At 37.3% G+C, this 26,182-nt stretch overlaps 1 protein-coding gene across 6 annotated transcripts in view; it reads left to right on the top strand.

Annotated features, from left to right (window-relative positions):
- LUC7L2 (LUC7 like 2, pre-mRNA splicing factor) overlaps nt 1-26,182 on the top strand; it is a 56,431-nt gene that overhangs the window by 19,761 nt on the left and 10,488 nt on the right. For 5 of the 6 annotated variants that reach the window (XM_055591065.1, XM_055591069.1, XM_055591068.1 and 2 more), the window contains exons 3-7: nt 13,329-13,427; nt 16,191-16,301; nt 19,175-19,318; nt 24,046-24,222; nt 25,634-25,725. In XM_055591065.1, coding sequence (XP_055447040.1) covers nt 13,329-13,427; nt 16,191-16,301; nt 19,175-19,318; nt 24,046-24,222; nt 25,634-25,725 — 623 coding nt within the window. Of the gene's footprint in view, nt 1-12,636; nt 12,663-13,328; nt 13,428-16,190; nt 16,302-19,174; nt 19,319-24,045; nt 24,223-25,633; nt 25,726-26,182 lie in introns of those variants that run through there. The other variant, XM_055591070.1, reaches the window with a different exon arrangement.

Here is a 26,182-nt window from a genome sequence, read left to right on the forward strand (position 1 = left end):
TCATCTGCATATCTGAGGTTATTGATATTTCTCCTGGCAACTTTTATTCCAGCTTGTGCTTCATCCAGCCCGGCAGTTTACATAATGTACTCTGCATATAAGTTAGATAAGCAGGGTGCCTGTACAGCCTTGACGTACTCCTGTCCCAATTTGCAACCAGTTCTATTCTTCCATGTCTGGTTCTGACTGTTGCTTCTTGACCTGCATACAGATTTCTCAGGAGGCAGGTAAGGTGGTCTGGTATTCCCATCTCTTGAAGAATTTGCCACAGTTTGTCATGGTCCACATAGTCAAAGCCTTTGGTGTAGTCAATAAGGCAGAAATAGATGTTCTTCTGGAACTCTCTTGCCTTTTCTATGATCCAGTGGATGTTGGCAATTTGATATCTGGTTCCTCTGCCTTTTCTAAATCCAGCTTGAACATCTGGAAGTTCTCACGTACTGTTGAAGCCTGGCTTGGAGAATTTTGAGCGTTACTTTGCTAGCATGTGAGATGAGTGCAATTGTGCAATAGTTTGAACATTCTTTGACAGTGTCTTTCTTTGGGATTGGAATGAAAACTGACCTTTTCCAGTCTTGTGGCCCCTGCTGCGTCTTCCAAATTTGCTGGCATATTGAGTGCAGCACTTTAACAGCATCATGTCTTAGGACTTGAAATAGCTCAGCTGGAATTCCATCACCTCCACCAGCTTTGTTCATAGTGATGCTTCCTAAGGCCCACTTGTCTTTGGACTCCAGGAGAAATACTTAGGGACAGGGATAAGGTAAAATTTTATCTGCCTCTTTGAAGTGATTGGGTGGGAGTATTGGTTGTCAAAATTCCTGAGTCGATTTTATGGTGTCCCCAGTAGGTTCTGGGTTTTACCCAAAATGAAATTTTTATTAATCAGAACTCCTTTACTGCTTCTCTCTTGAGACCTGGTTAAAGTCAGTTCCTTGAATACCTACAAACCTGAACTTTACAACTGCTGAAGTGTCTTTGATAGTATAAATTTAAAGGAGCCATGCAAGTTTAGAGAAGCATTGATAAGAAATAAACCTGCACAAAATTTTCTCAGCCACTAAGTAGAATGTAAATTTCATAGTGAGAGCAGACCCGTTTCGTTCAGTGCTGTATCTAGCATCTAGAATGGTGTCCTTCCCTTGTGTTAACATGAATAATCAATCACCCAGAAGTAGGACATGGAACAAATGTTGTTCAGAGCAAGCTTTAAGTTTCAAAAATTAATTATTGTGGGAAAAAGTGTGACCTTCTAATGGATAAGGAGTGTATCTTGATTTTGGATTACTTACCAAAACAGGACAACAGTGGTTTCACATGCATATATGAAAAAGTCTGTAGATAATTTAAACTCATAACCTTTTCTCTGGAAAGGCTTTGTTTTGAGACACTTAAACATTTTTAAGCAAGTGTTTGTTTTTTTTTAATATAAATTTATTTATTTTAATTGGAGGCTAATTACTTTACAATACTATATTGGTTTTGCCATACATCAACATGAATCCACCACAGGTGTACATGTGTTCCCCATCTTGAACCCCCCTCCCACCTACCTCCCCGTACCATCCCTCTGGTAAGCAAGTGTTTTTAACATTAGGTTCCCTAGTGATCTAGTGGTTAGGATTTAGCATTCTCACTGCCATGGCCTGGATTCAGTCCCTGGTCAAGGAACTGAGATGTCCCTTAAGCTGTTGTGGCATGGCTAAAATAAAAAAAGAAAAGAAGGAAAGCAAAATAAAACACACGCCTAGATAACTAGCTTGAAATTTTTTCCCCCTAATTTCTATGACCCCCAGCTTCTAGAGCTTCCCAATCTGTGAAACTGCCAGATAACCCAGGTTTTTAGCACAATTGGCTTTTGAGGTGTTCTTACATTATCAAACTTGCTGTTTGTATTTTAGTCTCTGTTTCTTACAAAAATTCCTTTAACAAGCAGTTCTAGAGAATGCCTTACACTAAAAATACATTTGATGCCTAGGAAATCAGAGGCACATTAAGAGCTTCCCAGTGAATAATTTGATCTTTACTGCCACACTTCATGGAGAAGGCAATGGCGCCCCACTCCAGTACTCTTGCCTGGAAAATCCTATGGACGGAGGAGCCTGGTAGGCTGCAGTCCATGGGGTCGCTAGAGTCGGACACGACTGAGCGACTTCACTTTCACTTTTCACTTTTCATGCATTTGAGAAGGAGATGGAAACCCACTCCAGTGTTCTTGCCTGGAGAATCCCAGGGACAGGGGAGCCTGGTGGGCTGCCGTCTATGGGGTCGCACAGAGTCGGACACGACTGAAGTGACTTAGCAGCTTAGCAGCAGCCACACTTCAAACACCTAGTCCTTTTTATGGCTGACTAATAATATTGCATTGTATGTATGTAGCACAACTTCTTTATCCATTCATCTGCTGATGAACATCTAGGTTGCTTCCAAGTCCTAGGTATTGTAAATAGTGCAGCTCTGAACGTTGGGGTACATGTTCTTTTTCAGTTGTGGTTTTCTCAGGGTATGTGCCCAGTAGTAGGATTGCTGGATCATATGATAGTTTTATTCATAACTTGTTAAGGAAACTGCATACTATTCTCCATAGCGGCTGTATCAGTTTACATTCAGGAAGTTCAACCCTTTACATTCAGGAAGTTCAGCCCTATACAATGTGACAGGGATAGGAATGGGGAATGGCCGGGGAGGCTCAGGAAGGAGGGGGAGGGGTCATAAGTGTACTTGTGTCTGATTCACACTGTTGTATGACAGAAGCCAACACAATATTGTAAAGCAGTTATCCTACGATTAAAAAAAAGAAAAACCCAGTCCTGGGGACTTCCCTGGCAGTCCCAGTGGTAAGGAGTTTGCCTTCAAATGCAGGCGGTGTCGGTTCAGTCTCTTGAGCCCAAAAAACGAAAACATGAAACAGAAGCAATGTTGTAACATATTCAAAAAAGATTTAAAATGGTCCACATTTAAAAAAAGAAACAAATTTGAAACCAAGTCCTGAATATAATTTGGAGTATTATTGACTTGGTATATGAATACCCTGAACTGTTCAGCTTCAGGTGGTTCTGTCCTTTGGAAATAACCCTTTTCTATTGTTCTGAATAATCTTGCAGTCATTCATTTCATGTTCTTAAAATAAGTTAATATACTTTAGGCTTGTGGAACTAATCTTTTAAAAGGAGACCCTGAGACCATCTCTGGGTCTTGTTCTACTTTAGTGTCTCTAGTTAAGATCAGTCAGCATATTTGTCCATGACACTTGGATTAATAGTTAAATACAAAAGTACATATATGTAAATATACGTGCATCTATTGTGCTGATGTCCAGTCTTTGTAGATCAAATACAAATTAATTTTACTTTTCATTTTTATTCTGTGCTGTTGAATCAGTTTGAGGGAAAAAATCTTTTGAAACTTAAATTTCAGCTATGTAAAAGTAGAGTTGTATACTGAGCTTCATCTACCCATATACCAGCTTCATAAGTATTTTACACACAACTACCTTATGTCATTTATAATTACTTAATGTCCTCTTCATCCTTTTGTTTGTTTTTTGAGGTAAATCTTAACATTTTGGACCTGTCATTTAGGATAACTCTTGAAACAGTATAAAGTAGCAAAGACCAGTAACTTCCAAGCAAAGAAGAATGAGGTCTGGAAGTCATTGTTCAAGCAGATTGTTTTTAATACCCTGGTACTTGGTCAGTATATTTCACATTGGTTTTTCTTTTGGGGTGGGGCAGGGTGTTTTGTGGGATCTTAGTTCCCCAGGGATTGAACCTGGACCCTCCACAGTTAGAGTGTGGATCCTAACCACTGAGCTGCCAGCTAGTTCCCACACGTTTGTTTTTCTGTACGATGGCTCTCAATAAATGTTTATTATTTAAAAACTAGGAATCATCACTCAGTAATCTCTTGAACATTTTAGGTCTTTTTTTAGACGTAGGAATAGTTTTAAAAATTGCATTTTAACAAATCTGAATTAGTGTGTTCTCTGAGGCTATTCATTGAGAAAGGTGGGATGGAGTTATAAATGGATTGTTTGGAAGAATCAGACTGTGAACACAAAGCAAACATAGTAATAAATGAAAACTTGAAACATATTTTTATTGTACAGGTAATTAACCGCAGGCATCAAGCAAAATCATGAAATGTCTTATCACTGAAAATGTTTTTTTTAATGTGATGCATTCTACCTTGATGTGCTGGTGGCAAGGTCAAATGACTTAGTATAATCCTTCCTTATTTAAGGGTAGTTACAAAGGAAACTTTTAAAAACATTTGGTGTTTTACTCTGATTTATATTGACTAAAACATCATGACTATATATTACCCTATAGCCTTTTTCTTGGTCTGTAAAGGCAAAAAATATAAGCATATATGTTGATGTGTTTGTATAATGCAATTTGTAAAATATCTAACTTTAGGTAGATTTTTGTGTGTTCCTAGCCCTTTTGTATTTATTATTACAGTGTTTGGAACAATGAAGTTAAGCAGAGGAAGAAATAGAAAAGGGCGAGCAAGAGTATCAGATTAATGAGGGCTAGATGGAAAATGTAAAGAAAATTCACAGTAAAAATTAACAGAAAATTCTCCTTCAAGAAATTAATTTTTTTTTTTAAATCTCTGGGAGTGTTGCTGATTGCTGAGATCAGCATTCATTCATTAATTCACTTAACGAATACATATTGAGGACCTGCTCGGTGTCATATGAAATAATGCTGGTGATTTCAGGAATGTTGCAAGCCCTGTGACAAAAATGCATGGTTAGATCTGGGATGGTGGGCAAGGGGCTGCTCTGACAGGACGACTGGAGAAAACATTTTGATGAGATGACATTTGAAGAGTTCTAAATGTGGGGAAAAGAAGCCAGTTATTCCTGAGAGGAAATAAATTTGGCATATATCGCCTCCACTCAAAAACTTTTGGTCGTTCCCTATTATGTATTTATATATGGTCAAAAATCTGAAAGTCTTCAGTTGGATCTGTCTCTTCCTTGAATAAATAAATCAGTTTGGTCCTCTGTTTGGACCAGACTGATTTTTTCATTGTTGTCTCACTGCTGTCCTTGCCCAGCATGTTCATTATTGCCTATCTGCCTTTCTATAACCCTTTCTCTACAAATTTAAATCCTGCCTAGGATACTACATGTGATTGCTCTGAACCCCAGGGGAGCACCTACCCTCCATATTACCGAGTGGTCACTTGTTGTATCTTGTTTATATATATCCTTTCTCTCCTTGATTAGATGGTCTTTGTGAGGCAAGGCCTTCTGTTTTAATTTTATCCCGTTATGTTTGCATATCTAAGATTAGAAATGGATAAGATATTTCCTACTGTATTCATGAAAAAACATTCATTAAGAAATCGTAAACAAAGAGCTTTATTTTCCTTTATCCACTCAGGAAAAAGTGAACTTGGAGGAAGAACATTCAAGTGAGAATGGGCAGTTAACAAGTGGGGAAGTGGTGGAAAAGCAGGAGCTACTTGGTGCGTTCACAGTGGGCCCCATTCCTCTTCATTCGCCACTCATGTTTAGTTTGTTAGTTTTGAGTGCCAGCATTGGAATTAGGATGTTAAAACATCCTAATTAAAACATCCTTCTTAAAACAATCGTGGCATAACTGAAACTCGTATCCAGGTTTTGTCATTTCAAGACTTTTTCCGAAGTTTTTTCAGCTTTCTCTTGTTCTTAAGCTGGGTCTTAAGGTGGGCACTGAACATGGATGGAAGAGCAAGATTTTATCATGGTGAGGAGGAGGAGGAAGAAAGTGAAGATGTAAAATGTGAAGATGTGAACGTCAGAGTATAGATGATTTGTGTTTTGGAAAATAGCATTGGCATTGGAACCATGCACGGAATGGTTCAGATGCTAGACTAAGGGTTTGTATTTGCTGTGCTCTCTCCCCTGCCATCATGGTTTTGTTTTACTTTTTCTTCAGTTGGTATGTATTCCTTTTAGTACTTTACCAATATTGCTGTCCATTCTTATATTTCTTGCTGTCTGACAAGGATGTTCGTCCACCTAATAGTGTGGTGTTAATGCTTCTGAAACAGGTTTTATCATGTCATATTCCTGTCCAAGTAGTCCAGCATTCTTCTCTGCCACAGAGAAAGTTCTGCATGTGTTGATTCACATTCAGAATCTTCCACAGTGTAGTCAGTCTGTAAGTAAATCATGCTGCAGTCCTGAACTTCTGGAGAAAAGAGAAGTTCTGAGAGATTAAGTGAATTTCTCACAGTTAAATGGATAATGAGATATGGGATAATGAGAAAATGGGATATTTTCTGAGTTCAGACCAGGTCAGTGCCTGGTCTGTCATATTTTATTTATTACTTTGGCAATATAGTCTTCAAGTAGAAGAGGAAAAGCATAAAACATAGAAGTTTCCCCTTGTTTATCATACCCCTCTTCCCAGAACTAAACCCTGTTAACAATTTAATGTACATCTTCCACTCTCCTGTACATTTGCGAGTATGTGTGATGTGTGTGTTTTAACAAATAGCATCTTTGAATTTTTCTCACTTCTCTTGGAGAAGTTTCCATATCAGTGGTCTGTATTTTTTAAATGCAGATATAATATTTTACAATATAGCCATTCCCTAAGTTACTTATCCAATGACTCTTAATTGTTCTTGTTTTTGGTGTGCAGTATGGCAGTGAAATGCTTGTATATACATCTTTATTTACATTTAATTCAACCATTATCCAAAAATCCAAACAAAATATTCAACCTCACAGCAGTGTCTCTTTAAAAATGGCTAACTTGTGGGTTATGCAAACCTGATCTGTGTTGGACTTTGAAAAGAACAGTTAAAAAGCACTTAACAGAATCAGCTTTGTTAAATAGTAAAACATAAAATGTTGGGAGGTTGTAAGAGAATTCTGTTACCAAGATCAGGTATAGTTATTTGATCAAGACTTCATTGGAAAAAGTGGATTTAGGATGGAAAGGGCAAAATGCAGAACTGAATTTATCCATTTTCCCAATAATCTAAGAATTTAAATGTGCATTAATTAAAACACCAAGAACAAGTTTGTGGAAAGAATTTATGAAGTAAATTACTTGTTAAATTTAAAAATTTTAAACTCTTCCTGTGGCTTTCATCGTAAATAGTTATTTTAAGTTAAAATAAATGACCAAACATTTTATTTTGTTCAGTTTGAAGCTCAACTATTTCAAAAGAGAAGCAGTAGCAACAGAAAATGTCCGTGCACTTAGTGTTCAAAGCACTGTTACACCATCAGTGATGGAGTCAGGTCCATGCTTAGTCATGGTGTGGTTCTACCATGCTTGGCTCTGGTGGCTTTTTAATTACATTACTAGGGTCACGAAGAGCATTACTATACTTTCCCTTCACTCAATTTTACAGTGGCAGGTAATTGTTGAGTTTATTTTGGCTTCTTAAATACTCATGTGCACAATATGACGCCAGTGTAAGTGCTTAGTAATGATGTTACAGACTGAAGAAAAAACATGGCTAGTATCCAGAATTGAAAATCTGCCTTGCTACACATACTGACCTGATAGGTCCCTGAAGAAATAAGCACTGAGGCTATTGGGCTGGGGGGTTGGGGGGGAATTTTCATTATAACTAGGCTCTTTGAGCTCCTACGGCTTTGGCCCCCAAATCTACTTTGGTGAGCTAGACAAGACTAAAGCTGAAGATGCTTTTAGCCCACCATAGTGAAAAGCCCAAGTAGGTCTTCCTCCAGGAGGAGAGGAGTGCATAGGGAAAAACAGAAGAGTAGCTCAAAACAGTTAAGAAGAAAGGGAGCCTCCAAAAGGACAAAATCCAAGGAGAGGCTAAGAAGACCTTCCCTTTCCAGAGCTCAGACCAATTTTGCTCTAGTCCAATTTTGCATCTTGACCACCCTTGCTTAAGGATAGGACCCTCTGTGCCAAATGTTCTTCTCTGCCCAGTTTTGTTCATTCAATAAAGGTTAAATATTTTAAGCATTTTGATGTACAGACCCAGGTATGTAGTGGATAAAGTAGAAAAAAGTCTTTATCCTTGTGGAGCTCACATTTTCCCTTCCATGAGTCCCCTACAAGGCACTCTCCTTTCACTACAGCTCTACTCCTTTCACCCAGATTCCAACTTTGCTATAGTGACATAATTGGATCTTTTTTTAGTGTTCATTTTGTTCTTGATCCACATAGTTGCTTTTGTTTTGATTGGTTGTGTGGTGTGAATTTAAAGTTAGAGGCGGGCAGGGGGCGGGGGGAGCCTGGAATTCCTGCCAAAGGATAGTATGGGTGGACAACAGATGTTTAGGTTAAGCGCAGTGAGGCAATTAACATGTTTTTGAAAACAGATTGGAAATACAGTTATGCACAAGATAAAAATAAGGGAGATTGCTGAAGTAAAGGCATTAGACAGCTGCTTTGAATATCTGCTGTACAGAGCTTTTTTAGATGTTATGGGGAATGATAAAAATACTAAAAGATAAGTTAGTACTGAAATAATTGGAATTAGCATAATAAAGCAGAAGAGGTGTTAGAGCAGAAATCTCTAACCAGATTTCCTAATGAGCGCCCTGAAGAAGGCAGTCTGTGTGCTTCAGTTCCGTCGTCTTTGGAATGGGGATAAAACTAGATCAACTAGTGAGTCACAACACTGTGCATTAAAAACTTCTGGGGGACTTTTACAATTCAGTTTTTGGAGGTTAGGGCTTGGGCCTATTTTCAGAAGCTTCCACTGATAATATTTAAATCCAAGTTCAGATTCAGAACTGCTCCCAAGATCAAAGGCATTTCCAACTCTGACATCTTAACATTTGATGAAGTAAGCGTAGCATGAACAACTATAGCTGTGGAAATATATGTAAATAGGATTGTTGGGATGAGTAATATTAAGATATTATTAAATCAACAGGCTAGTGTAACAGAGGGTAAGAACATTCTTTTGCCATTAACTTCTTTCATTCCTCTTATTTTCCTGCAATTTTTTAAAAGGGTATTAAGTGTTTTTCTAGTTGTGTTTTTTTTTTAATAAGCATTGCCTAATAAACAGCTTTGAATTTCCAGACATCTGTAGAAAGTTTCAGTTGCTGTTTCTTCTCACTGGAAATCTCCTTAGTTTGTTAATCCATGGACTAATGATTGAGAGTAAGCATTGGAGTCTGGAAAAATCTCAGCATCCTCAGCATCACAGTGACACTTTAGTAGTCCCCAACCTTTGGATCGGAGAAGGCAATGGCACCCCACTCCAGTACTCTTGCCTGGAAAATCCCATGGACGGAGAAGCCTGGTGGGCTGCAGTCCATGGGATCACGAAGAGTCGGAAGCGACTGAGCAACTTCACTTTCACTTTTCACTCTCATGCATTGGAGAAGGAGATGGCAACCCACTCCAGTGTTTTTGCCTGGAGAATCCCAGGGACAGTGGAGCCTGGTGGGCTGCCGTCTGTGGGGTTGCACAGAGTCGGACACGACTGAAGCGACTTAGAAGCAGCAGTAGCAGCAACCTTTGGATACCAGGGACTGGTTTCATGGAAGATAATTTTCCACAGACTGAATGTGAAGGACTGGTTTCAGAGTGATTCTTGTAAGGAGCAACCTAGATCCCTTGCATGTGCAGTTCACAGGCCGGTTCCCACTCCTGTGAGAATCTGATGCCACCTCTGATCTGACAGGAGGTGAAGCTCAGGTGGTAATGCAAGCAATGGGGAGCAGCTGTAAATACAGAAGAATCTTGGCTCACTCACCCACTGCTCACTTCCTGATGTGCGGCCTGGTTCTTAACAGGCCGTGGACTGGTTCCAGCCTGGGGGTTGGGTTCCAGCCTGCTTTAAACCATTAGTGTGATGACTTTTATAATGGTGGTGAATAGTCCTTATTATTTCCCAAAGGATAACTTTGAGGACATTGTCTATTTATATTTTCCCATTCATTCCTTTACATAATTAAGAACCAAGGTAATACAGTTTTGAGAACCTTTTTTTTTTTTTTTTTTTTTTTTTCAAAGATAGTCATAAAATCTCAGAGTTGGAAGAAAGACTAACAGTTACCTGATGTTCGAATTCTTTATTGAGTACCCCAAAGAAGTAGTTGTCTAAACAGTATTTGAATCTCTGTTACCTGGAAACTCAAGTAACTGCCAAGAAAGCTTGTCCATCTTTTGAATAGCATTAGATTAGAATGTATTATGTTAAGAGGACCAAAGTGTCTCTGGAGTCCCTTGGGGCCATAAAACAATCTTTGTCTGATTCCATCTTAAAAAGTTCTTCAGTTGACTTTTCACATCTTAATTCTCCAGTTTAGTTACATCTGTTCTCTGGCTATTTTGTAAAGCTTTGTTTTGAGACACTAATTTATTCATATCACTTTTGAAATGTGTTAGCACGCAGAATGTGTGTTTTGGAAGAGAGGGACTTGCTTTTAAACCAGCTTTCAGTAAGAGTATTCTCACTTGCTCATATTATATCCTATAAATTACTATTGTATCACTTAAATTGATCTCAGTCATGCCACCCTGTAACCCTTACTCTTGACTGGCAAGTTTTTCAGTTTGTCTGATTTTTTGCTTATATTTAGTTATTTATAAATTTCATTTTTTGGTGTAACTGTGAAAGTGAAAATATTAGTCATTTAGTCGTTTCCGACTCTTTGTGACCCCACGGATTGTGTGTAGCCCACCAGGCTCCTCTTTGTCCATGAAATTCTCCAGGCAAGAATACTGGAGTGGATTGCTGTTTCCTTTTCCAGGGGATTTTCCTGACCCCAGGGGTCGAACCTGGGTCTTCTGCATTTCAGGCAGAGATTCTTTACTAACTGAGCCACCAGGAAAGTCCTTTAGAACTTTGTACTTATTTCTTCATATTAAATTTAATCTGGTATATCAGTATTTTTGGATCTTAATCCAGTAAATTCACTATCCTTTTTCACTTGGGATATTGCACAGAATTGTTAATCATATCCTTCTATATGTCCAGGTGGTTGCAAAAATGTTAAATAGGCGGAGTCATTTTAAGTAATATATACAGAGGTAAGACCCAGACCTGTGTGCTATAGATACGTTAGTCCTGTTCCTTGCTTCTAGAAACTTCCCTCTTGAGTTAACTTGTATATATTTTCTTAAAGATCTGCTTTCTAAATCTGTAAAACTGAAAGACTCTCTTCTTAGCTTTCCCTAAGGTTAGTCTGCTTCTCTCACTTTTCTAGATCCAGTTGGAATGTAGCCTCATCAGAAAGGGCTTCTCTGACAACCTTATCCCAAGTAGCTTCCCCTAGTAATAGGAGTGTTACTGTTTTGCTAGATCACTTAACATTGTTCAGAGATACAAATATGGTTTATTATTAACTTCTCTTCTAGAATGTCAGCTCCGTGAGGTCAGAGACCAATATCTTTGTCATTTAGTGCTATGTCCCTTGCACCTAACATAGTGCTTGGCACAAGTTGGGGACTCAGTTGAAGGAATAATTTTACTGCTGCAATGTTTTTTTGTAGTTTTACTTTATATATAGTTTTTGTAATATATACAAAAGGAACGTTTAGCTTTTTGAATTACTGTATTCCCTTTTACCACCCTTATAGAGATTCTGTCACATTCCAGTGATGGGATATCATAACTCCAATTGGAAAATCTGCTTTGCTCTGATCACCTTTCAGTTCAGTTCAGTAGCTCAGTCCTGTCCGACTCTTTGCGACCCCATGAATTGCAGCATGCCAGGCTTCCCTGTCCATCACCAACTCCCGGAGTTCACCCAAACTCATGTGCATCGAGTCGGTGATGCCATCCAGCCGTCTCATCCTCTGTTGTCCCCTTCTCCTCCTGCCCCCAATCCCTCCCAGCATCAGAGTCTTTTCCAGTGAGTCAACTCTTCGCATGAGGTGGCCAAAGTACTGGAGTTTCAGCCTCAGCATCAGTCCTTCCAATGAACACCCAGGACTGATCTCCTTTAGGATGGACTGGTTGGATCTCCTTGTAGTCCAAGGGACTCTCAAGAGTCTTCTCCAACACCATAGTTCAAAAGCACCAATTCTTCGGCTCTCAGTTTTCTTCACAGTCCAACTCGCACATCCATACATGACCACTGGAAAAACCATAGCCTTGACTAGACGGACCTTTGTTGGCAGAGTAATGTTTCTGCTTTTGAATATGCTATCTAGGTTGTTCATAACTTTCCTTCCAAGGAGTAAGCGTCTTTTAATTTCATGGCTGCAATCACCATCTACAGTGATTTTGGAGCCCCCAAAAATAAAGTCTGCCACTGTTTCCCCATCTATTTGCCATGAGGTGATGGGACCAGATGCCATGATCACCTTTAATCACATCTAATTATCTTTACAGCAAGCCCATTTTTCCATTGAGCCACCAGGAAAGCCCAAGCAAGCCCTTTTTTTTTTTTTACACAATATGCTTCTAAAAGAATTTCATGAAAGATCTTATCAGTTGTCCAGATACATGTAAAAATGAACAGATTTTTAGAAATGTTTGTCTTCTAACTGGGTGAAAAAGTAAAACCATTAGCCCCCAGTCCTGTTGACTGGGGACTCTGACTCTGTGGACTCTAGCCCTCCAGGCTCCTCTGTTCATGGGGTTTTCTAGGCAAGAATACTGGAGTGGATAGCCATTCTCTTCTAAGGGATCTTCCCAATCCAGGGATTGAACCTGGGTCTCCCGTATTGCAGGCACGTTCTTTACCGTCTGAGCCACCAGGAAAGGTAAATAATGTCGAATTGGAATTCCCATAGAAGGTTCCTACTAGATTCCTTATTGAAATAAATACTTAATTGGTATAAATAAATATACCAAGTAGGTATTTATTTTCCTGACATATGCTAATCATAGTGGGGCTAGATACTTACTCTTTGTCAAATTGTTATGGGTTTTAATAAAGTACCTCTAGTTCACCTGGAGTCTTGTCTGGAATCCATATCAAGATTACCAGTCTGTTGTTTGAGGACTCCATCTTTATTTGAAAGTTAGAATGTTATTCATAGAATATTGAGTATAATTCAGCAGTTTGGCTTACACGTTCTGCTAGTTTGATTTTAAATTTATCTTTTTTTGTCTTAACCAACCAACTGAAATATGTCTTGAGATAGAAGTGAGAAGCTTTTTTCAGTTTCTGACAGGCTTTTCCTTTTCTATTTGTTCTTAAGTACAAAAGTAATCATGGTTCCCATCTGTTGGTAGATAGAATTCATGTGGGTTTTTTTCTGGCACCTAGTTTTATAGTTGTCTATGAAAGTTTGCATGATTCGAAAAATCCATAAAGAAGCATCTGTATGACTCAATAATTATTCTGAAGAGAACTGTGATTGTTAATGAATTTTTGAAAAAAGTGTTTTCTGTTTTAATAATATGTGTCTTTTTTCCTCCTCCAGAGAATGGATCTTGGAGAATGTCTGAAAGTCCATGACCTGGCTTTAAGAGCAGATTATGAAATCGCATCCAAAGAACAAGATTTTTTCTTTGAACTTGATGTATGTGATTTTGTTTTAACAAGTTGGATTACCTTTTGCAGTAAAATATTTTGAATATAGATTGATATTTCTTAATGGAAAAGCCTCTTAGCAAAATCATCTTTTTTTTGTGGTTAACATGAAGGATGGTTTAAGGAAGTCCACAAAGAGTCAGACACACAGCTGAGTGACTAACACACACAACACACACATGAAGGGCAATACTAAATTAGTAGGATTATGTACTTTCCTAACTAACAGTAATTTTGAAAAATATGAGATGAAACTGCATATTTTAAGAAAGTGTGTGAAAGTTGTGTAATTCATATATTGATTTGAAAATTAAGGATGTTCTTCCCAATTAGGTATTTGTGATTAAGAAAATACCATTTTAAATGTAAACAACTAATTTCTAGTGTATATAAAACCCTTTAATAATTAACTGAATTTTTATATTCATACTTGTTTTTGTATCTATAAGTATACATGTAAAGAGAGGGAAGATATTAAGGACGGTGTTTTTTGTTTTTTTTTTTTTTAATGTGCGTAAGAGAAGAAATAATAGAGGAAATAGAAGATGCTATGTAGGTATCTAAAAGGCTCAAACTTGTTATACAAACATGAGAGTAGTTGTGACTTTTTTTTAGGTAGAAGACATACTAATCAGCATTATATAAAACATACTGATGACCATAAACCTTATGGTATATTTTATCAGTGAGGTAACAGATGGTTTATTTGGTTTGGGAGAAAAGTAGTAAATAGCCACCTCCCCTCCCCTGCCCCCCATTTACTTCTTTGAACTTCCAAGAATTTCTGCTAATGGAAATGAAGTCATCTATGTAAACATAATTTTAATATGGGGCTGGAGCAGTTGGGGAAATGCCTTTAAGTGAATTTGTTATGATTTAACATACACTGGGCATAAAATACTGCAGAAATTCACCAACATCTAGATGTAAGGGTGTGGGGTTTTCAATCTTATACTCCCACAAGTATGTTTGAAACTATTTCCCATATGCTATATAGTGTGTTGGTCACGATTTCCTTGCAGCTTTAATAAATGAAATGGACTATAAGTATAATTTTAATTTGCATTTCTTATTATAAGTAAGTTTGAAAATTTTTCATGTATTTAAGATCTATTTATATATCCTTTTCAGTGAACTTTCAGTGTACATCATTTTGTGTGTATGTGTGGGGGGTGCTATTTACTAATTTCAGATACTAGTGTGTGTGTGGGTTTTTGGTTTTTTTTTTAATTTTTGCCATGTGGCATATGGGATCTCTTAGCTCCCCAACCAGGGATCAAACTCAAACCCTTCGTAGTGGAAGCAGGGAGTCTTAGCCATCAGACTACCAGGAAAGTCCTGGATGTTAGTATTTTTCTACTTGATTTGTACTAAATAGCACCTTACATATAATGAAAATGAGTCCCTTATCTCAGATAATATGTTGTGGGTTTTTTTCTGTTTCTTTTTTGGGAGTTGTGAGTTTTGCAAAATATTTGTGTAGTTGTGTAGTTTATTAATTGTTAAAAATCTGTTAAATTAAGTCAGAAGGCCTTCCCTGTCCTGCTGTGATAAGAATTCTGTTTCATGATTTCTTCTGGTATTTTTATGGCTTTGTTTTATGTATTTGAATCTGTGAATTAAATTTATTCTGTTACAAGGAATTGAGGTATAGGTCTCACCTTCTACATAGCTGCTTAGTTGACCCAACACTATTGATTAGTTCCATCTTTTTTTAAAAATAAAATTTAAGTTAATTAGAGTTAAATATTTCTTTTTCATCACAGATAAAAGGTTTTAAATTTTCATGAAATTCATGGGTTAAATAACCATTTTTAGAATTTTATGTGTGTCTAATAAATTTATATTTTTAAACATTGGAGTTTTGAATTAGCTATATTTCTGTACGGTAAGATATGAAAGTCTAAATTGGTTGGGAATACATCTTTAAAGCTTAGTTTTATATGAACTGTAATTTATTTATAGACATACTAACATATGCCTGATAAACATCTATGTAAATACTGATGTAGATTTTTACAAAATTCTCAGTGGTTTATTCTTTGAGAAAAGAGCAACTGTTCCTGATTGTAACATTTTCATTGTGGAAAATTTGAAGGACACAGAAAAACAGATTACTAAAAATTATCCATATATTCAGAAATTGTTAATATCTAATGTATGCTCGTCAATTTTTCTACTGTTTTTTTATTTTACAAAATTGGGCTCTTACTGCATATACCATTTTGTAACTTTATTTACAAATGAAGCATGAGCATTTTCTTAGGTCCTTACGTGTTCTACTGGCACCTTTTTTAAATGACTGAAGATTAAATTCTCTACATGTTACCTGGATATTTCCCCATTTAACACTGTGAAGAACATTTTTGAATATTAATTTCTCCATATACCTCTGATTACTTTCTTAAAATGGATTTCTAGAAGTAAAAGTTACGAAGTCAGGGCATATTGTTAAGGCTTTTGATAAAGATTACCATATTGCCTTTTTATTGAGCCTGCACTGGTTTGTGATCCCTTCAGCAAAGTGTGAGAGTGGCGGTTTCCTTACAGCCCTACATTTTCTGGGAATTTTTATGTTTGTTCTTTGTAGATTTGATAGATGATGATAGTGGTTTTCAATTTGTAGTTAAACTCACTTTTTTTTTTTATTCCCATAATAGCATTTAAAATAATAAAGTATAATTTTTGAGTAAAGATGTTTACGGATACAGTTGATTTTTCTTACAGTAATTGTCTTAATTAAACTTTGTAGGCTATGGATCATCTGCAGTCATTCATTGCAGATTGTGATCGAAGAACAGAAGTGGCTAAGAAAAGATTAGCAGAAACTCAAGAAGAAATTAGTGCTGAAGTTGCAGCGAAGGTAAGATGTTCAATTATTTCATTAATACAAAGTAGTTTTACCTTACTATACTTTGAGGTATACTTTTTATGACTTTTTATTTTTTAATAATTATATTTATAGGAGGCCTGGCGTGCTGCAATTCATGGGGTCGCAAAGAGTCGGACATGACTGAGCGACTGATCTGATCTGATCTGATTTATAGGAGATTGCAGAGACATACGTAGAGATTTTGCATACTCTTCCTCTAGTCCTCCCCTATGTTAACATCTTACATAATTAATAGTGTCAAAGCCATGAAGTTGATACTGGGCCAGTCCTTACATTTTATTCACATTTCATTAGTTGTGCATGTGTGTGCAGCTGTATGCAATTTCGTCACATGTGTAACGGTTAACTACCACTGTAATTGAGATACTTAACTGCAGCATCACCACAATACTCCCTCATGTTACCCCTTTATAGGCACACTCGTTCCTCTATCTCTCTAGCCCCTGGGTACCACTAATCTATTTTCCATCTCTGTAATTATGTTATTTTATTGAATATTGCATAAATGGCATCATGCAGGTTGTATCCTTTTGAGATTGGCTTTTTATAGTCAGTACAGCGTCCTTCAGTTTCATACAAGTTGTGTGTATCAGTACCTCATTCTTAGGCAAAAATGTTTTGTTCTGAACTTATGCATAAAGTAGAGAGAAAAGTACAGTGAATCCCAATGAATTCAAAGGCATCAGTCTTCTGCTATTTCATTATTTCAAAAGCAAATTGTAGATGTCATATCATTTCACCTTTAAAACATAACCACAAAATTACATTCATAAAGGTAACAAATTTTGAATATTATCCAATACCCAGAATGAATTCATTTTCCTATGTAGAGTTGGTGTGTTAAATCAGTTCAGAAGTCCACATATTGACTTTTGCTGATTTGATGATTCACTGCTTTATAATATTGTGTACCATTCAGTGTAGTCTGGCACATTTTATGAAAATGCAGAATGGAGACAAAGTTATCCAATAGAGTTTAGGTAACGTCATTAAATGTAGTGCTCAGATACGTGTATACAAAGTGAAATGGATCCCTTGTCTGAGGAGAGGATTATGTATAACCAACTTTTTTCTGGAAAGTTTTCTTAATATGGGGACTATAAAGATAGGTGTCCTAAAGTACATGGGATTTCATATCTCATGGTAGGAAGAGATCCATAGCAGTTGGCTAGACCCCAGCTATATTGGTTTATAAAGCTTTGTATTAGTTATCCATCACTACAAAAATGCTGACAGGTTACCTCAAAACTTAAAACAATAAGAATTTATTTAGCTCATGAGTCTGTAATCAGTAACTTAAGCTGAAATTGACTAGGCAGTTACTCATCCGAGCTGGGCTCACTCATGTCTTCCAGTCAGCTGGAGGCCAGAAGTCTGGCCTGAACATATTCTCATGGTGGTAGCAGAGGTACAATAGTATCAAGCCCCATTGTACAAGCAGTTTTTAAGCATTCACTTATGTCATATTTGCTACCATCCTGTTAACCAAAGCCAGTTAGTTACATGGCCAAGTTCAGAGTCAACGTATGATGGTGTCATGTAGCAAAGGGCACAGGTGCAGGAGGGTGAAGAGCTTTGGTCACTAATGCAGTCTTTCTGTGGCAGATACTTGAGGAAAATACCATTTTTTTAAAGTAGGACAATAGTGATAATACAATTGGGAATTTCTTTGAGGGACAAATATCTTGGATTGAGGGAAATTTAAGGAGTAAAGATTACTGGCACACTACTTTGTTGGGACTGGATGTCAATATCAAATCAAAACCTGTTTTGCTAATTGGCCATATAGGCTGAATACTTACTTTGTAGCCAGAATAAAGACTGTCATGTGCCATTAAAACAATAGGAATGAACTAGATACCCATAATGGTGGTGATGAGGTGGTGTATCAGAACCCAAGGAAAGAGATAATCCCAATGGAAAGGGATGGACCATGGGAGAAAGGTGCCATGCTGGTATACTGAATATTAGTAATATGCCACATGCATATACAAGGCACATTTTCTCATGTCTCACAACCTTGAGAGATAGGTATTATCCCTACTTCCCAGATGAGGAAGTAGATTCAGGTGTGGTAATCTGGCCACAATTACATAGCTGTTAATTGGTTTGGCCATAAACCAGATAGATATGTTGGACTTTAAAGCCATATCTTCACTTTAAAGAATATCCGCCAATTCATTTCTTTTACTCATATTTGAGCGTATCTTAGGCATTGGAAATACAAAAATGGCATACAGAGTAATGTGATATAGATAAAATAATTGTCATAGAAGATACAGAGATGGCACAAAGGAGTGTATGATGCTCTCTGCTTAAGTGTCTTGGGTGAGGTGTGGCTATTGATTGTTCACATAATAGACTGTTCAGTTGGATCTTACTGAAAGGATAGACATGCATGAGGCAGGTAAAGGAGATAATGGACGACATCCTAGCAAGAGAGAGCAGTATGTGGAAAGTCAGAGAGGAAGAAAACAACAGGGTGAGTTTGGGAAACATATAACAGATTTGTTGTGAAGTCAGAGAACAGAAAGAAGTTGGTTTGGAAAGGTACAGAGTGCTAGAATGTGGAAGAAAATGTATTTTATACTTGGAATACACTGCCAAAGCAGAGGTTAAAAAGCAATAGTTATATTGAGATCAGTTGTCTCCCTGAACTCACAAGTAAAGGCAGGCAGGCTCAAAATATTCTAATGTCCACCAATTCATTTATGATATGCTCAGAAAGCGTTAGTTATATTGCCTTAGATAGCTCAAACGTCTTTTCTGAGCACTTACGAAATATTTTGAACTTTGGTACATGCCGCTTTTTATTCATGATCATCTTTTCTGTTTCTTTCTAGGCAGAACGTGTTCATGAGTTAAATGAAGAAATTGGTAAATTGTTGGCCAAGGTGGAGCAGCTAGGAGCTGAAGGAAATGTGGAGGAATCCCAGAAAGTAATGGATGAGGTGGAAAAAGCACGGGCAAAAAAAAGAGAAGCAGAGGTAGTTTATAGTTACAGTTTCTAGAGCCTTAGCATCTGTACTTCCAAAAGAACATATATTTGATCAGAAGTTACTGAAAAGTTAAAGGAAATTTAAACCAGTTTAAAAATAAATATCTAGTTTATGTCATGCCAGTGGGTTATATATCAAAACTCGTGGTTGTTTTGGAATTTAGAGTCATTGATCTGTTGAAATTGAAATTACCTAAACAGCGTCTGAAGGAGATCAGCCCTGGGTTTTCTTTGGAAGGAATGATGCTAAAGCTGCAACTGCCATACTTTGGCCACCTCATGCGAAGAGTTGACTCATTGGAAAAGACTCTGATGCTGGGAGGGATTGGGGGCAGGAGGAGAAGGGGACGACAGAGGATGAGATGGCTGGATGGCATCACTGAGTCGATGGACGTGAGTTTGAGTGAACTCCGGGAGTTGGTGATGGACAGGGAGGCCTGGCGTGCTGCGATTCATGGGGTCACAAAGAGTCGGACACGACTAAGCGAGTGAACTGAACTGAACTGAAACGTCTGTCACACACACAAACACACACATACAGTATTCATATCCATGGTCACTATGATACCCTACCCCCTTCTCCATCCCCATGCAACTATAGTATTCTCCCTTTTCTTCCTTCCTCATTACAGTCTGCTAGCACACTAGAAGCCTCCTCTCATTCTTCTTCCACAGCACAGCTCAAAATGTGCTATCCGGCAGACAAAGTTCTATTTTTTTTTTTTTTGCCCCTCCCCCCGATATTTTTCAGAAAATCAAATACCTTCAAATAAGATTGTACTCTCCCCTTTTGCTATAGTCTCCATTGTTCTTAACTGTATCACAGCTGGGTGTAATTTGTTCTTTTTTTATAGTGTTTTGAGGCAGAAGCTTAGAGCATTGATTCAGTTTATTTTATTGATTTATTTTTCATTTTTTACTTCTACTGAAGTATAGTTGATTTACAGTGTTGTGTTAATTTCTGGGCTAGTGGTGCTAGTGATAAAGAAACTGCCTGCCAATGCAAGTTAGACCTAAGAGACGCTGGTTTGATCCCTAGGTCGGGAAGATCCCCTGGAGGAGGGCATGGCAACCTACTCCAGTATTCTTGCCTGGAGAATCCCTTGGACGGAGGAGCCTGGCAGGCTACCGTCCATGGGGTTGCAAAGAGTCAGACACGACTGAAGCAACTTAGCAGGCCCAGCAAAGTGACTCAGTTATTACATATTTTTTTTCTTTGCCTTTATATTTTATCATGAATTATGAAATATACATATAGTTCCTGTGCTATACAGTAGAACTTTGTTGTTCATCCATACTATATATCGTAGTTTGTGTCTGCTATTCCCAAGCTTCCAATCCTTCCCTCCAACCCCCTTGGATCATTCTTCTAAGTACAGCAATAGCATCTCATAGATTTTCATATGTTGTGTTTTTATTTTCATTCATTTCTAAATATTTGCTAATATTGCTTATGATTTCTTTTCTGACCTGTGGGTTTTAAGAGATCTGTTTAGTCTTTATTTTCACTGATTTTAATTGTGTTGTGGTCAGAAAACATGTTGTGATTTCAGTTCTCTTAAATATGTCAGTACTGGTTTTGTGACCTTGCCTATGGCCTGTCTTAGTGAATGTTCCATTTGCACTTGAATGATACTCTGCCTTGTTAAATGAAGTGTTCTATAAATGTCCTTTGAGTCAAGATAGTTGATAGATTTTTTCAACTTACCTATATCGTGTTGGTTTTCCTGCCTACTTATTCTGCTATTAATATTTACTGAGAGGAGTGGTTGAAGTCTAATTGTGGATTTGTTTCTTTATGCTTTCCATTTAGTCACTTTTTGCTTCATCTATTTTGAAGCTCTGTTATTAGCTTAATACACATTTAGGATTTTTATGTCTTTTGATTAATTTAACCCTTTGTTTTGAAATGTCCTTCTCTCTCCCTATTAATGTCCCTTGTTTTGAAATCTCCTTTGTCTGATGATAATAAAAGATTCTAGCTTTTTTTATAAGTTGGAGTTGTATACTATAAACTCTAGAGAAACCACTGGAGCAGAAAAAGAGGTATAGTGAAAGTGAAGTCGCTCAGTCGTGTCCAACTCTTTGCGACCCCATGGACTGTAGCCTATCAGGCTCCTCCATCCATGGGATTTTCCAGGGAAGAGTGCTGGAGTGGATTGCCATTTCCTTCTCCAGGGGACCTTCCCGACCCAGGAATCAAACCCGGGTCTTCCGCATTGCAGGCAGACACTTTACCGTCTGAGTCTCAATAGTCCAATTAAAAAGCGATTGTGAGACTAGATTTACAACAAAAAGAAATAAGACTTAACTGTGTACTAGCTGCAGGAAACCCACTCTAAATACAGAGACACAGATTAAAGGTTCTAGGCTGGGAAAAGATATACCAAGTAGCCATTCTAGGTAGTTTTAATTTCTTAATATTAGGATTTTTTTAAATGTAGTTAATGTCAATGCAGAAAATAAACAGTTTGTGGTACCACCATGGTCTCTAAGCCTAAAGCCTTTCATTTCTCCCTAAGCAGAAAGAGGAGGAATAATAAGGCACAGAAATTCAGTTGACCTGTGCTTTCTTGTGCTTTTGGATTTTCTTTTTAAAAATATTTTATTTTGAAGTATTTTAAGAAAAGTTAAAATATCGGGTGAAGAATTCTCCTATATCCTTCACGCAGACTCTTCAAATGGTAGCATATTACCACATTAGCTTTATCATTCTCTTCCTATATCAGTGTGTGTGTGTATTTGAACTGTTGGACAATAAGTTATAAAAATGATGCCTATTTATCCCTAAATGCTTCAGTGTGTATTTCATAAAAACAAGGATATCTTACTATATAACCACAGTACCAGTTGTCTGAATCACAGAATAATATTGTTACAATACTATTAATCTGAAGACTTTGTTCAGATTTTACCATTTGTCCCAATAATGTTCATTTTCAGAAAAGAAAAACTTTTGTTTAAGATCCAGTCCAGGATCATGTATTGCATTTTAGTTGTTATGTCTTACTCTAGTCTAATTTAATCTGGTACCTCAGTCTTTGTCTTACATGGTCTTGACCGTTTTGAAAAGTATAGACCTGTTATTCTGTAAAATGTCCTTCACTTTGGATTTGCTCCATATTTCTTTCTCATTAGATTTTTGAGAGGAATACCACTGAAACAATGTCATAGCCTTCAAAGGCATGTGTTAGTGGTTTGTTTACATGTATACCTGTACCTCCTCCCTCTAGAGCCTCCCTCCCATCCCACCCCTTTAGGTCATCAAGGACATGGTGCCATACAGCAGCTTCCCACTAGCTGTCTGTTTTACATGTGGTAATATGTGGTTTTGTTGCTAAGTCATGTCCGACTCGTGCAAGTCCATGGACTGTAGCCTGCCAGGCTCCTCTGTCCATGGAATTTCCCAGGCACGCATACTGGATTGGGTTGCCATTTCCTTCTCCAGGGGATCTTTCTGACCCAGGAATCAAAGTTGGGTCTCCTGCATTGCAGGTAGATTGTACCAGCTGAGCTAATAGGAAATCCCTAGAAATGGGAGAAATGTCTTATTTAGGAAGAAAATATTTGCAAATGAAGCAGCAGACAATGGATTAATCTCCAAACTGTCAAACAGCTCATGGAGCTCAATATAAAAAAAAAAAAATCAAAAAATGGGTGGAAGACCTAAATAGACATTTCTCCCATTGCCTGTTTGTTGTTTTTGTTTTTTTTTTTTAATTGGTATACAAAAACTGGGCCCAAAGTGGAGGCTGCATTTTATTATTTTTTGAAAAAATTTCACTCATTTATTTCTGGTTGCGTGTGGTCTTTCTCTAGTTGTGGAAAATGGGGGCTACTCTCCAGTTGTGGTGCAGTGGCTGCTTTTGTTGCGGAGCACGGGCTCTGGAGTGCTGGCTCAGTAGTTGTGCTATGTGGGATCTTCCCAGACCAGGGATTGAACTGATGTCCTTTGCTTTGCAAGGCGGATGCTTAAAGAACCTCCTATAGATTTTCTCCAGCAGTGTCCACTTATATTTCCTTAGCCAAAGCTACGTGGAAACTTGGAAATGTCATGCTTTTATATGGGCATGCTGCTGCCTCAAACAAATCAGAATTCTGTCAGTATAAGGAAAAAGGGTAGAGTGGATGCACAAATATACTAATTTATTATCTCCTTAATATAAGTAAAATGATGAGTCCAAGACCTCTTAATCTCAGTAAGGCACCTTTCATCTATGTCTTATAGAGCCACTCTGTTTGAGGCAAAGTTTTATCATTTGTAGGCCTTGTCTGTATTTACATCGTGGGGAGAACGATACGTGGAAGGAAGCTGTAACAGTATGGAAGGCGTGCATTCCTTTTCTGCAAGCATGGGCGGCGACTACCTTGATTCTTCACTAGTGTATATTTTTGAGGTTGCTGCATCTCATTTTTAACAAAAAAATACAGAAAACAGAACATCGAGAAAACCTTTGAAGAAAGTTATATCCTGTTAATGTTATTGTAGTTCTTGGCAAAAGGCAATTTGAGGCTCTGATCTTTCATTTCTAGTGGAGAAGTCCTGAGGACGGAGGATGGGAGTAAGGGGGGGAAACCTGTTTCATGACAAAATAGCTATACTTTCGTATGTTCACTAGAAGCATTTTTTTTTTTTGTATGAACATAGTGAATTTTGTTTAATTGTGTGATTTGAATGCAGTTTATATGAACATGGTTTTTCTCACTTTTGTTTAGGAAGTTTATCGGAATTCTATGCCGGCTTCCAGTTTCCAGCAGCAGAAACTTCGAGTCTGTGAAGTTTGCTCTGCCTATTTAGGTCTTCATGATAATGACAGACGACTGGCTGATCATTTTGGGGGTAAACTGCACCTGGGATTTATTGAAATAAGAGAGAAGCTTGAAGAATTAAAGGTACATTGGTAAATTAATATCCCACACTTTTTACAGTTATAGCCACTCATTTTGTGTAGTATTTTTCTTTGATATTGAAGACTATTCTTAACTGTGATTCTGTTAATAATTCAGATTATAGGATTTTGTGTAGGATTGTAAATGGAAATAGCAGCTTGTTTAATGGATATCTGACAAACTTGAAAAATCCTCTTATTCTTGGTGGAGATAATATTTTCTCTTGGACATTATATTGAATCAGGTAGGAATCTTGCAAACTGGGTTATAAAATCCTACAAGCCCCCTAAAATTTCCAATGATACTTTCTTTAAAAAAAAAAACCTGGTAATAATGTTAATATAACATTTAAAGGAAGATTAAAAAAATGATCCAATATTTATTTTAAATAGTTTGCAGTTCACTAAAGAGCAGATTTTAAAACCTCTAGTTTTATGCTTCTGCTCCCACTTCAGAAAGCTTAGAAACCTATTTTTTTAAATGGACAGTCTGTGTCATTTAAATAGGCTGATGTGAGAAAGGCAACACAACTCTTACTTGTCTGCCGAATTCTTCTGAGAAGATAAGCAAAGACAGAAAAGGATATTTCTAAACCATTGAAAGTGAGCACAGTCAATGGATAGGGCCAGTTTACTTTTCAGCAGTCTGATGTGGCTAGCTGTTTTTTGTCTTTTTTTAATTGGCACTGTCGAATTTTGTCATGAATTGAGGACTTTCTTAAAGATGGCAAACACCAGTAGTGACTTTTTGTGTAGTTATCACTGAAATTAACCCAGCATCCATAGCTGGGCATTTAAAATAATGTAGAATCAGAATCACCTAGGGATTTCTCCATATTTTTAGTTTATTGTGAGCTCTTGTCCAGTATTCTGAGTAACTTAGATGATCTTGGGTAAATTTTTTGAAATTACAAATGTGTCACCATGGCAAATGATCATTGGGCTCAAAGATAAAAATGGTACCTGATTGGGTACCAAATACAGACCTACAAGCAGAACTGTTGAGCATTTCACTGGTATTTTTAAAAGGAGTAGCATCAGGATTGTAACCAGAAGTCAACAGAAGACATTTCTGTGTTGGAAATCATAGAGCATGGAAATAGTGATTTATAATGATTGATTTTTTAAAATCATTTTTAAAGAATTTAGAAGATATAAGAGGAGAAAAATCTTAAAAGTGATTTTGAAATATCATTAAGAAGTCATAGAGAAATATGAAATTTTATATGAAAAGGAGGAAAGATTTTGGAAACCAGACTTGTAAGCGTAGTGATTAAACCTGACAAAACTTCAAACTGAATTGGTATTAAAAAGTTCTGATATTAGATATGGTAAAGTTGAGGATAATGCTAAGAATGGGCCCGGTAAATAATGCTTCTCATTTAATATTATTTGAACTGTCGTTGTGTTTTAAGAGAGTTGTAGCTGAGAAGCAGGAGAAAAGAAACCAAGAACGCCTGAAAAGAAGAGAAGAAAGGGAGAGAGAAGAAAGGGAGAAGCTGAGGAGGTATGGCGTGACCACTGGAGTGGTCCAAGGACCTGAAGTGGGGCATAAAAAAGATGTGATGGCGCATAAGATTTTAGACATCAGTAAATCTGGACTTGGGAAATTTCTGTTTACTCTTAAAAATATTACCGGGTCTAAAAAAGATGTGATGGCGTATAAGATTTTAGACATCAGTAAATCTGGACTTGGGAAATTTCTGTTTACTCTTAAAAATATTACCATATGAAACAGTGTTTATTCAAGTATATTAACTAAAGACTGTTTAAGTCCAGGAGATTTCCTTCAAAATGTATGGAAGAGGGCACCAAGAGCGCCTCACATCTTTATGTTTAGTAAGATTTATAACAAGGCCCGTTTCTACCCTTTGATTACCGTAATAGGCTCACTTTGAGCTAGACTGGCACAGAACTGCTTTATGGTACATACTTGTTGATAGAAGGGCTGGGGTTTTGTTTTT

The sequence above is a fragment of the Bubalus kerabau genome, chromosome 8 (genome assembly GCF_029407905.1).
Source record: "Bubalus kerabau isolate K-KA32 ecotype Philippines breed swamp buffalo chromosome 8, PCC_UOA_SB_1v2, whole genome shotgun sequence".
NCBI classification, from domain to species: Eukaryota; Metazoa; Chordata; class Mammalia; order Artiodactyla; family Bovidae; genus Bubalus; species Bubalus kerabau.